Here is a 13,297-nt window from a genome sequence, read left to right as displayed (position 1 = left end):
AAAAAAAAGTTAACATTTCCTGCCCTTCTTCTCTTTTTCTAAGACTACTTTATTATAATTGTTTAGAGCAAAGCCATAAATAAATGAGCCAAGTTAGAAATTCCTGGAATCTCTGCAAACAACACTAGTATCAAGCATGTAATCTGTCATTATTTGGTCAGTTTCCGGGTGAAGTAACAAAAAAAAATACAATTCTTCCCTGTAAATTCCCCCATGACGCATACAGGCCACGCCTACTCCAGAAGACAAAAAGGCGAAGTAACCCGACTAGGGCTCCAGACAGAGAGGGAGTCATTTCATTGGCGCCTGAGTCAGCAAAGGTATTGTCCTTATCACATCTTTGACTTTTAAAATATATTTTGCTTTTCTCCTTGGCCATTGTCTCTCAAACTGCCTTCTCTGAAGCACAAGCTTCTTCCTTCCTTTCTTGTCTGTCCCTGGTTTGGTGTGTGAGTTAGATCACAGTCAGATTTCAGAAAATAATTCTTTCTATTGATGGGGAGCTGAGGGACAGAAGAACTGGTTTCACATTAAGGCATTGGTCAGCGCAGCCGAGCCTTCCCTTGGAGGGAGTCTCTACTACTAAAACTCTTAGGGGAAAACTAGAAATTTCCAAATCTGTCCCTTTCTTGCATCTATATAAGGCAAAGACCTTATTCTTGTGGGCTTTTTTCTTTAATTTATCCAAGCTTTCATTGAATGTCTACTGTATACAATGCATTGGGTGGGGCACAAAAAGAACACAGAAGTTCTAAAAGAAGTTTATAGTCTAAGAAAGGAGACAGATACATATGAAAATAACTCAAGGGAGCGAAAAGAATGGGGAAAATGCTGAGTATAGGCTAAGTCATTCATTAAGCTTCTCAAGAAGCACAAAGCAGAGATGATTCCCCTTGCGGGTGTTTGGGTGGTAGCTGACTAGGCTGACAACCACTGGTGTCCTCTGTTGCAGAAGTCAAGATGGCCAAAGTTCCTGACCTTTTTGAAGACCTTCAGATTTTCAAAAAGGACCTGAAGAACTGTTACAGGTAGGAAATCAATTCTATCTCTTGTAATTTAATGAGGGGATCAAGGTATATTAGAATCTATCTAGCAGTTACAGTAACTAGCATGGAGCCAGACTGGCAGAGGTCTAGAGATGCATCCTACCTCTGAAGTCAGGGCAGGTTCAGCAAAGATCCAGAAAAAGTAAGCATCTTGCATGTTACACTGAGATGACACTGACAGGGAGACAGCCATTGTAGGGAAATTATTTTTACAGTCTCCTAGTCACTAGTCTCCTAGTGAATTTCAACATCTACTTAGACACAGCCTCAGTCAGGTTCACATGACATGATACCGTAATGGGTTTTAATGGACTGCCAGAGAGAGAAACCAACTTCTGATCTGGATCTCAATCTGGAAGAGGTAATGGCTCCACAGCAATTTGAGCCTGTGAATGTACATACACAGCCAAACCTCATTCAGACATAAGGGAAAGATAAATGAATAAAATTAAAATTTATAGGATATGTTAAACAAACACGGTATTCCCATTACTAATACAAACTACATTATCAAAATGTTGCTGGATAGTTCCCAAGTATAAATTATTAAATCTGTTTTAGTGAATACGTGAAAGCAATGTGTAACACATGACTTATTTGGTTAAAATTAAGTTAAATTAATTAAAATGAAGTGCTTCAAAAAGCATTTCTCTCTTGAGGAGGTTAACATTCTTCCCTGAAATTCAACTCCAGCTCTTCAATTTTTTTTAGCCAACCCCCATTTTTGAAGTTAAAGCACAGGTAAAGTTCAAGAACAGTCCTGATGATTACTAATTCCAAATTAGCGAGGCACAAATTACTGCATATATGTATGTATGTATAGAAGTCCTTAATTTTCAAAGAGGACAATAATGACTATGTGTGTGTTACCCAATGCTAATGTGGTCATTAAAATACATTGTCCAGTGACAGCAGAGATATAACAAACAGAATTACATTCTCATTGTCTTGTTTGACAGTGAAAATGAAGAATACAGTTCTGAAATTGACCATCTCTCTCTGAGTCAGGTAAGCAAATGACTGTAATTCTGATGGGACTGCTGTTCTTTTTATTATTAATACATAATGTATTATTAGTTTCAGGGGTACATTTCTGTGATTCATCAGTTTTATATAATACTCAGTGCTCATTACAACACATACCTTCCCAAGTGTCCATCACCCAGCCACACCGTTCCCCCCTACCCCGGCCCCTCCAGCAACCCTCAGTTTGTTTCCTAAGATTAAGAGTCTCTTATGGTTTGCCTCCCTCTTTGGTTTTGTCTTGTTTCATTTTTTCCTCTCTTCCCCTATGATCCTCTGCCTTGTTTCTTAAATTCCACATATAGGATTGCAATCTTATGCAGTATTTTCTCTAACAGGAAAAAACAGCAATAGCTTGAATCTTAGAAAGTTTTATTTCGCCCTCACTAGAAGTTCAGATACATACATTTCTTCATCATAAGTGAGACCAACTGCCTCTCTACACTAATAGTTGATGACATTCTCCATGCTCAACAGATTTTCTAAGGGAAAGGTGGGAGAGAAATGGAGGGAAAGACAAGAGGGTTGGGGGTGGGGGAAGAAGAGAGGGAATGGGGAGGAGAAGATTGATGAAATAGAGAGCCTTCTCACTAAATCTATTGGATAAAACTTCTACTGAAAGGGATCTCATTCAACAACCGTACGTAGCCCCTCAGTTTCCATTTTCCTTCCTCATAGAAATCCTTCTATGATGTGAACTATGACCCACTTCATGAGGACTGCATGTCTCTAAGAACCTCTGAAACCTCAAAGACATCTCAGCTTACCTTCAAGGAGGATGTGGTGATGGTGGCAGCCAGCGGGAAGATTCTGAAGAAGAGACGGTTGAGTTTAAATCAATTCATCACTGATGATGACCTGGAAGTTATTACCAATGATACAGAAGAAGGTAAGAAGTCAAGTGCAAATAATATCTTTGTTTTCCATTGTTAAGCAAATGGAGACGACAGAACACAGGAGAAAATAAAACCGAGATTCTAGGAACAAGAGGGCAGCCAGGCATCGGTTTGGTGACTATAAGGAAGGAAAATTAATGTTTATCCTTCTCCAGTGGGGAGAGAGGACCAGTGACCTGAGTCTACAGAATACTTCCTCATGGGCTCATATTGTGGCCATATTGTAAAGGTCATGTGACTTTTATCCTTACGGCAGAAAGCAGTTATAAACTGTTAGTGGGTGACCACTTAAAAGCTATATTCCTCCAGATACAACTACGCCCCTTTGGGTAAGCTATTTAACCTTCTTGCGCTTTAGTCTCCTCTACTGTAAAATGGAGATAATCAGAGTCCCTACTTGTTGTGAAGATTGAATGTGTCAATACTTGTAAGCTCCTGGACTAGAATAATGCTTAGTACCTAAATACCCAATAAACATTAGGTATTGTCATTCCTCCTCCTCCTCCTTACTACTACTACTACCTTTGTTAATACTACCAACACTGCTACTTTATGAATGGTTGCATTATCTCTACATTTCACAACAATCTTACATTCTCATTTTACATAGGAGGAAACTAAGCTCAGTTACGTAAGTCACATAGTATGTAAGCAGGAGAGCTTTACACCAAATTTAGTTCTGATTTTAACAGGTTTATTTTCCCATGCCTCTACTGTTATAAGCCTCTACATGAAACATAAACCAAACATTTTTTAAATAAGAGCTTTTTAAGGTAACAGGTACATACTAATACACATTCACCTAGAAAATAGGAAGATACAAGAAAATGTAAAAAAGAGAATAAAAACACTAAGAGTTTTGCTACTGCCAAGACTAGAGAAAATACTGAAGTATTTGATTAAGGGTCCATCAGCAAATTAAAGTCTTTTTCATGTACCTACACACATATAAACAAACATTAATAGGATTATATGCAATTTTATATTCAGCTTCTTTCACTTAGCAATATATCAAGGGCATTCTTGGGTACCAGGTTTTCAAATTATAAGTAATAGATAATGAACATCCATCCAATAACATCCATATCATATCTTCATTTCTATCACCAGTTCCTTAGAATAGATTCCTAGACATAAAATTACTCAGAACCATGTGGATTTATGAAACTGTTGTTATACACCACTGTCCAGAAAGGGGAGTAGACATTTAGACCTGTATCCTCAGGAACATATAATTCATTTTTTTCTCAGTGTATTCATTTGAAAAATGTAATAGTGAATGCTAGCAGTCTCCCTATTTCCTTAGAAACCTCCAAACAACCAAAATGAAAATATTTAATAAATAATCTATTTTTTAAAAATTACCCCCTGAGGAACTGAAGTTTAAAAAGAAGTAAGTAACCATGAGGATAATCCTAGAAACCACTTCTGCTAACAGGGTGACTTCTCTTCTCTCTCAGTTTCTTCACCTGGATTAAAATATTCCTAATGCCCCTTCCATAGCTACTTCTGATGCTTGCATTAGAGCAGATATATCATCTGTGTTTATACAAAGACATTAATCTGAGCTTGTGTAATGGCTTTAGAAATCATGAAGCCCAGATCTGCAGCATACAACTTCCGTAGCAATGAAAAATACAACTACATGAGGATCATCAAATCGCAATTCATTCTGAATGACAACCTCAATCAAAGTATAATTCAACAAACTGGGGGAAACTACCTCATGGCTGCCGCATTACAGAATCTGGATGATGCAGGTAAGTGGAGTTTTGCATTTCTTAGTTTTGCATTTCTTTCAAACTTTTTTTCAAAATATAAACCTCTCTAGATTCCTAGCTTTGTACAATTCTTCTAGAATAGGATGAAGCACAACAACCCCCAGTAAAATGCTGGGCAAGGACAGGAGCTTCAGCCAAATCAGGAAGCTCCACAAGAGAGAAGTTTCCAGTCTTTGAGAGCACTGAGTATAAAGCTTTCTGAAGAAGTATCTCCTTCAGTTCTCTCAGCTGTTATTATCCTTGGTTTTAAAGATGAGGAAATGGACTCTCAGAAATATTAAATGACTTACCCAGATTTGCCCAGAAGCCAATAAGGAGCAATCACTCTCCATTAGAAAGCCTGTTGCTCAAACTTACAAATAACACCAAACTAGAAAGAATCATCATCTTTGAGAACATAGTTGTGAAACAAAACATGCAATAAGCTGAGAATATGTTCTGGAGGATGAAATTTAGTGTCCAAGAAATTTCGTCACACAAATCCAGTTTCCATGGTGTACATATTTTAGCTTCAGGACATGTCCTCAGTATACAAAACTGGTTTCAGAATTCCAAAGAGGCTACTTTTTAATAAACAAACAGGGCTTTCTGGTTGGGCATACTTCAGATAACATGCTTTCCACTCTATGACATTTACAAATTATTTTGTGCTGTATTTTCCTACTTAATACTATTTCACAAAATTTCCCCCACATGAAATAGCATATATATTTGCCATGTTTAATGACACTAGAATATTCAATCATGTTACTATGCTGGTCTCTTGGGTTTGCTCTAAGTAACTCTATTGCAAATATTGTTGTGTATATAATTTTTTCCCTATGAGGTTATTTCTTTGGATCATACCCCAAAAATGGAACTCCTGGATTCCTAGGGATAAATAATTATACAGCTCTTATTAAGTATTCTTCTCTAAGGAAAACAACTACTTTTCAGGAGTGTATCAGCTTCCCTAAACCCCTCCATTTTAGGTTATTATGAACTCATGAGCTCAAAAGTTGAGGGGTCTTATCCCATTAATGTAATTACAAGAGAGTCAACAAATAGCCCCCAAGGATTTATTCAACATAGAAAATTCCAGAGACACTAACCAAGTATTTATCTGCCTAGTAAATATGGCAGACATTATAAAGGATAAAAGATGTTTGCAATTCCATTCTGGTATTTACACCATAGTTGGAGACTTAAATACAGATACACACAGACATGCACACACAATTTACGTAACACTTGATTTCATTCATATACAATGGATTTACTTTCTTTTTTGCTTTTCTCTTTGACAGTGAAATTTGACATGGGGGCTTACACTTCAGAAGATTCTAAATTTCCTGTGACTCTAAGAATCTCAAAAACTCGGCTGTTTGTGAGTGCCCAAAATGAAGGTGAACCTGTATTGCTAAAGGTCAGTCATTCTCGGTCCCCAATTTACCTTCATTTATATCCCATATCTTTGTGAATGATCCCAAATAGACAGATACCCCTAGCAGAGTAGCACAATCCTCTTCTCTTCCTATCACAGTTTCCACCTGCCCACCCGCTCCACATGCTACTTCTCACCTATCCCCAGAGGCACTTCTAGGCAGGATCTATGAGAAAGTAAAATGGAGGTGGCCAGAGTAAATAAAAGGTAAATTCCCTTCTTCCTTCTTTTTCCTTACCCTGCCTGACCCTAGTCACCTCCCATCCCAAGGCATCCATTTATTCCACCCATCTTGAACCTTACTAACAATTTCCATCTGATCTATATGATGGTAGGTATTAGGACAATAGGACCTGATTGCAAGATACTCAAGTCAACTAGGAGCAGAGAGGGTTAATCACCTGCCAGTGGGCGCAAAACAAAAAACAGGGAGCCAAGACTCAAACCCTGGCCTTTTGACTCCATTGCCTCTCTCTCTTCACCGGTGTCAGCATTACCCCTCCTCCCAGACCCATCTCCACTACCACCTCTCCCTCAAACATAGACACACACATGCCCACTACAGCCTTAGATGTTTACTCCTAAGTTGCTGGTAAGTAGGTGACTCTTATTTAGTAAATGTATAATGCAGACCCCCAACTCCAACCGGAATTTTTGTAGGTGCTATGTATTTCTCTAACTGGATGAAGTGAGGTAAAAGTGATGTCTGCAGACTAGGGCAGTAGCTTCATTCATGAATTCATTCAACAGGCATTATTTATTGAGAAGCTTCGATTATTCAAACATAGTGTCAACAGCTGTGTAGACCATGGTGAGCCAAAGTCCCCAGCCTCATAGAACTTGGTCTTCTTGGGGACACAGACAGTAGATAAGCCAAACACCAGCAAGAAGTACAAGATGCTGTAAAGCAAATAAATAGGGTGGTGAGATAGAGAAAAATTGGAGAGTGCTTTTTACATAGAGTTCCCTGTGGGAATGGGATCTCCTGGTAGGAAGGAGCATGGTGCAAGAGGGCAGGTGAGGGTAAGCATTCCAAAGAGAGGGATCTGAGGGCATCTAGGACCTAGAGCTTCAAGAGTTTAAAATGCCAGGTTCAGAAATCAATGGGAACACTCTAAAACTGGGGCACAAAAGAAGGAGGAAAGATAAGCAGAGGCTAGTGCTTGCAGAGCCTTGCATTTGGGTTTCATTTGAAGTAAAATGAAAAGGCATTAAAGGGTTTCAAATAGGGAAATTTCCTAACTTCACTTATATTTTCTAAAATGGAGACTAGATCAGCATGAAGACAATGGAGAAAGCAAAGAGCCTAACTAGGTGGTAATGATAATAGTCATGGGAGTGGAAGTAGTGAGGCAGGTAGAAATAAGTAGACAGAATGGGTTAGATTTCAGAGATAGAACCAACAGGAGCGGGGGAGAAAATATATTTACTAAGATTGGAAAAAACTAGGAGAGGAAGGGGTTTGGGAAATAAATTCCTTGTTGCCATTGAAAACCCTTGTTGACAAGAAAAGCTCAAAAGGATAATTAATTGCTTCCGATTAAAAAGAACACAAAAGAATCATCTCAAGTTGAAAGGTGAATTTCACTTTTCCATGAAAGTATTGTTATTCTATTCATACTCAAAAGTATAGTACAGCCTAAAAAGATACAATTGTCAAAAACTATATTGTAAGGAGTCAGCTCCTAACATACTTGGAAGTGGCGGAGAGGGTAAACTTTTAATCGTTGGCTTAAATACAGAGAAAAACATCTTTAATGATAAATTATTTTCCCTAAGATATGAACTGCACACTTAGTGGTCAAATGTTTAGAGATCTCAATTGCTAGTGTTCATGTTTTATGCAAAGTGCTTTCTTCTTATGAAGGCAGGATAAGAACAATGTTTTTACTCTACCTGCCACGATATAGTGAGACACTACTGTCATTGGCAATCCTTGACTAATTTGGATTTCTTTCCAGTTAAGTAAGGAAATTAACTATTATGTGTAGACTGGGCCATACTCTAATAGGCATGTAATAAATGCTTGCTGCATGAACAAATGAAAGAAGAATCTATATCATCATATTACAGAGTCAGTGTCCTAAAGTGCTATATTTCTCACAAAGGCCAAATGTCCAGGGAGTGCACTCCAGTTTTTTGTCTGGAATCTTGTTCTCTAACATATCTCTGTTCTTCTTATCATAGGAGATGCCTGAGACACCCAAAACCATCAAAGATGAGACCAACCTTCTCTTCTTCTGGGAACGTCATGGCACGAAGAACTACTTCACATCAGTCGCCCAGCCAAAGTTGTTCATTGCCACACAGGAACGAAAACTGGTGCACATGGCAAAAGGGCAACCCTCTATCACTGACTTTCAGATACTGGAAACCTAAACTTGACTCTGGGGTCTACTTACTTGTGAAGTGTTGACAGTCCATATGTACTATGTACATGGAGGAGTCAAATCCTTTACTCTTAGTCACTTGCTGAGCATGTGCTGAGCCTTTGTAATTCCAAATGAATATTTACTCTCTTTGTAACAGAGTGAGCAAGGTCTAATGCAAACAACACTAATATATAAAGTTATTTGTTATTTAAGAACACCCTATACTTTGCAAACTAGCAATCAGTTTAATTATTATTCTTCATAACAATCTTGGGAGGACCGGGGCTACTGACTATGGCTACCAAAAAGATTCTACCCATATTACAGATTGGTTAAGTAACTGAGGCATAAGAAAACTAAATACCCACAATAGCAGTTGGAATGAGAAGCCATACGCCTAGAATCTCATTCCAACTGTTTGCCTTTAAGTTGCTGATGGACCCTCAATCAAATACTGTAAGTTTCTGGGACCTCAGTTTGATCATCTTTAAAACGGAGGAGATGATACTTACATCCTTCTTGCCTCAACAGTATTTTATGCTAATCAATGAGATCAGTTAAATAAAATACTTCTTGAATGAAACTACTGAGCCTTAAGAAAGCAAAGCTTATATATTTATTATCATTTATGTATACATATATTTATAAATATATTTTATGATAAAATGATATTATATTTATGGCAATTCCTTAACAGTCATCCTTAACAATAATAAAGTATTTTTTAGGCTAAATGAGTTTGACTTAGTTAAACAAGGCACTTTGGTCTGAGTCCTGCTTTTTGTAATATGTGGAAACACTGTAATTATGATAATAAATTTATATTAATACTTTATGCTGATAATTAACCTCCCTTTCATTCCTCTGCTTCTAAATTTGCTTTAGCTTTTTTGTATCATTCAATTTCACCTGCTATCAAGTCTTACTAGCTAACATGGGATAAACTTAACTTTGGTAACCATGACACAACTGTAAATCTTTCTTTTCTGGAATGTAAGCAACATTCCTTCTAGGTTCTAAAAGTTGTGATCAAACTACAGCAATTTCTTTCATGAGTACTTTATAGTTTTCTGAGTACAGATTCTTTGCCTCTTTGGTTAGGTTTATTCCTAGGTATCTTATGGTTTTGGATGCAATTGTAAATGGGGTTGACTCCTTAATTTCTCTTTTCTTCCGTCTTGTTGTTGATGTATAGAAATGCAACTGATTTCTGTGCATTGATTTTATATCCTGATACTTTACTGAATTCCTGTACAAGTTCTAGCAGATTTGGAGTGGAGTCTTTTGGGTTTTCCACATAAAGTATCATATCATCTGCAAAGAGTGATAGTTTGACTTCTTCCTTGCCGATCTGGATGCCTTTAACTTATTTTTGTTGTCTGATTGATGAAAGAATGATTGATGAAAGAAATTGAGGAAGACACAAAGAAATGGAAAAATGTTCCATACTCATGGATTGGGAGAACAAATATTGTGAACATGTCTATGCTACCTAAAGCAATCTACACATTTAATGCAATCCCTATCAAAATACCATCCATTTTTTTTTCAAAGAAACGGAATAAAGAATCCTAAAATTTATATGGAACCAGAAAAGACCTCAAATAGCCAGAGGAATATTGAAAAAGAAAGCCAAAGTTGGTGGCATCACAATTCCAGACTTCAAGCTCTATTACAAAGCTGTCATCATCAAGACAGTATGGTACTGGCACAAAAACAGATACATAGATCAATGGAACACAATAGAAAGCCCAGAAATAGACCCTCAACTCTATGGTCAATTAATCTTTGACAAAGCAGGATAGAATGTCCAATGGAAAAAAGATAGTCTCTTCAACAAATGGTGTTGGGAAAATTGGACAGCTGCATGCAGAAAAATGAAACTGGAGCATTTCCTTACACCACACACAAAAATAGACTCAAAATGGATGAAAGATTTCAATGTGAGACAGGAATCCATCAAAATCCTTGAGGAGAACACAGGCAGCAACCTCTTTGACCTCAGCCGCAGTAACCTTCCTAGGAACATCGCCAAAAGCAAAAGAAGCAAGGGCAAAAATGAACTATTGGGACTTCATCAGGATCAAAAGCTTTTGCACAGCAAAGGAAACAGTCAACAAAATCAAAAGACAACCAACAAAATGGAAGAAGATATTTGCAAATGACATATCAGATAAAGGGCTAGTATCCAAATCTATAAAGAACTTATCAAACTCAACACCCAAAGAACAAATAATCCAATCAAGAAATGGGCAGAGGACATGAACAGACATTTCTGCAAAGAAGATATCCAGATGGCCAACAGACATATGAAAAAGTGCTCAACATCACTCAGCATCTGGGAAATACAAATCAAAACCACAGTGATATACCACCTCACACCAGTCAGAATGGCTAAAATTAACAAATCAGGAAATGACAGGTGCTGATGGGGGTGCAGAGAAAAGGGAACCCTCCTACACCGTTGGTGGGAATGCAAGCTGGTGCAGCCACTCTGAAAAACAGTATAGAGGTTCCTCAAAAATTTGAAAATAGATCTACCCTTATGACCCAGCAATCATACTACTGGGTATTTACCACAAAGATACAAATGTAGTGATCTGAAGGAGCACACGTACCCCAAGGTTTATAGCAGCATGTCCACAGTAGCCAAACTATGGAAAGAGCCTAGATGTCCATCAAAAGATGAATGGATAAAGATGTGGAACATATATACAATGGAATATTTTGCAGCCATCAAAAAAAAAAAATGAAATCTTGCCATTTGCAAGGAGATGGATGAAACTAGAGGGTATTATGCTAAGCAAAATAAGCCAATCAGAGAAAGACAATTACCATATGATCTCACTAATATGAGGAATTTGAGAAACAAGACAGAGGATCATAGGGGGAAGGGAGAGAAAAATGAAACAAGATGAAACCAGAGAAGGAGACAAACCATAAGAGACTTTTAATCTCGGGAAAAAAAACTGAGGGTTGCTGGAATGGAGGGGATTGGGAGGAATGAGGTGGTTGAGTGATGGACACTGGGGAGGGTATATGCTATGGTGAGTGCTGTGAATTGTGTAAGACTGATGAATTACAGACCTGCACCCCTGAAACAAATAATACATTATGTGTTAATTTAAAAAAATAAAAATGACAAGCTGAATACTTAAAAAAAAAAAAACCTACCTAGCTTTCTTTCTTTCTTTGTGTCCCACAAAATAGTCCCTCAACTATCCAAAGAATGTAGAAAAGGGTGTGGAACTGGCCTATGTTACTCAAAGTGGGACCAATTAGCAAGAGGCTTATTTGAGCTCATTTCAAAGAAAGTTTCATAATAATCAGGGCTTTCTAATAAGGTAAGGCAATTCCTTGACACCAGCAATATTCCTGCAAAGACGAAATACCTAATGGGATCTATAGAATCCTCTTGCACTGGGTGGGAGATCAGGCAAGATAATTTGAAATCCATTCAATTACTAAAATTCCATAAAGACCAACAGAACTCCCTCTGCTTTTCTGAAACTGTCTGTAAACAAGCCTCTTTCTTACTCATTAACCAAAAAGGCTCTTGCCCAGCTGCTATTGTTACCATTAGGAAGGATCGTGGTCCTCGACAAAGAGTCCAAAATTTTCATTAAAATAATTGTCCGTTGTTGTATTTGAAGCATATTTGTATATAATTAATGTAAATATGAAGATGCATAAATGCAGAAACCTCTGCATGGCTCCCAGCTAAACTCCCCACTGGAGGCCAAAGTGAAAAGCCGCTATGATAGCTTCATGCCCAGCTGAGTGCCCAACTGGTGAAGCAAATGTGGCAAACAAGGACCCAGACATGACTCCCTCTCTACCCAACTTCTCAGCATCCAGGAGAGAGGTACCCTGACATGCAGAATACCGGAAACATTCCCCAGACCTCTTCATGAAACCAGCGAATAGGCAAAACAGGGGGCAAGCTTTTTTTTTTTTTATTAGTCAGACAGAGATCACAAGTAGGTGGAGAGGTAGGCAGAGAGAGGAAGGGAAGCAGGCTCCTTGCTGAGCAGAGAGCCCGATGCAGGGCTTGATCCCAGGACCCTGAGATCATGACCTGAGCCAAAGGCAGAGGCTTTAACCCACTGAGCCACCCAGGTACCCCAGGGGGCAAGCTTTGAAGGAAAACTTTCAGAAATAAGAGGAGTGGGGTATGTCTAATGACTCAGGAAGACTTAAAAAGGAACCACTCTGAAAGCAGCATGGCACTTCCTCTAAAAATTGAAAATCGAAATACCATATAATCCAACAAAACTCCTTCTCTATAAACACCCCCAAAGAAGATGCCAATAGGTAGCTGTGCACCCATGTTTATAGTAGGGTTACTCACAGCAGCTAAAAGGTGGAAACAACCCAAGTGTCCATCAACAGATGAACGGATAAAGGTGGTACAAGCATACAAGGGAATATGATTCTGCCTTAGAAAGGGAGGAGATCCCGCCATATGATGCGACATGGATGAACCTTGAGGGCTTACTGCTTAGGGAAATAAGCCGACAAAACCACCTAAAGTGAAGTGGTGCTTCCCCTCCCCGCAAAGGGAGGGGTGGATTTCCACTTTAATGGGGATAGAGTTTCTATTTAGGACCATAAACAAGTTCGGGATTTGGATGGTGGTGAGAGTTGTACAACATAGTGAATGTACTTAATGCCATTGGACTGTGCACTTAAATCTGGTTAAAATGGCAATTCCCGTTAGGTGTATGTTGCCTCGGTTAAAAAGAAAAAAAAAAAA

General features: G+C 38.3%; 2 protein-coding genes across 4 annotated transcripts in view; one reads left to right on the top strand and one right to left on the bottom strand.

The window, feature by feature from the left end:
• Positions 1–13,297, bottom strand: part of LOC309870862 (interleukin-36 gamma-like) — a 163,673-nt gene that overhangs the window by 150,065 nt on the left and 311 nt on the right. Inside the window, exon 2 of one of the 2 annotated variants that reach the window (XM_082743431.1) lies at positions 2,837–2,927. The exons of the other annotated variant lie outside the window; for it this stretch is intronic. The gene's annotated coding sequence lies outside the window, so the exon portion shown is untranslated. The remainder of the gene's footprint in view (positions 1–2,836; positions 2,928–13,297) is intronic. 2 annotated transcript variants of the gene reach the window in all.
• IL1A (interleukin 1 alpha) lies at positions 232–9,862 on the top strand. Of its 2 annotated transcripts, none has more exons than XM_082743427.1 (7): positions 232–320; positions 953–1,028; positions 2,006–2,054; positions 2,748–2,958; positions 4,552–4,725; positions 6,033–6,151; positions 8,357–9,862. In XM_082743427.1, the coding sequence occupies exons 2-7, from the start codon at positions 961–963 to the stop codon at positions 8,546–8,548; spliced, it is 813 nt and encodes a 270-aa protein (XP_082599553.1). In that variant the 5' UTR covers positions 232–320; positions 953–960; the 3' UTR covers positions 8,549–9,862. The 2 variants fall into 2 exon arrangements, with proteins under 2 accessions (XP_082599553.1, XP_082599554.1); XM_082743428.1 differs by lacking the exon at positions 8,357–9,862 and adding an exon at positions 6,269–8,345.

Source organism: Mustela nivalis (assembly GCF_964662115.1).
Source record: "Mustela nivalis genome assembly, chromosome: 8".
In the NCBI taxonomy this organism is placed as follows: domain Eukaryota; kingdom Metazoa; phylum Chordata; class Mammalia; order Carnivora; family Mustelidae; genus Mustela; species Mustela nivalis.
This window is presented reverse-complemented; position numbering and strand designations above follow the sequence as displayed.

Coding starts and splice junctions, on each gene's coding strand:
- IL1A (XM_082743427.1), top strand. CDS start 961: ATGGCCAAAGTTCCTGACCTTTTTGAAGACCTTCAGATTTTCAAAAAG. Junction 2,959..4,551: donor TACCAATGATACAGAAGAAG/GTAAGAAGTCAA, acceptor TAATGGCTTTAG/AAATCATGAAGCCCAGATCT. Junction 4,726..6,032: donor ACAGAATCTGGATGATGCAG/GTAAGTGGAGTT, acceptor TCTCTTTGACAG/TGAAATTTGACATGGGGGCT.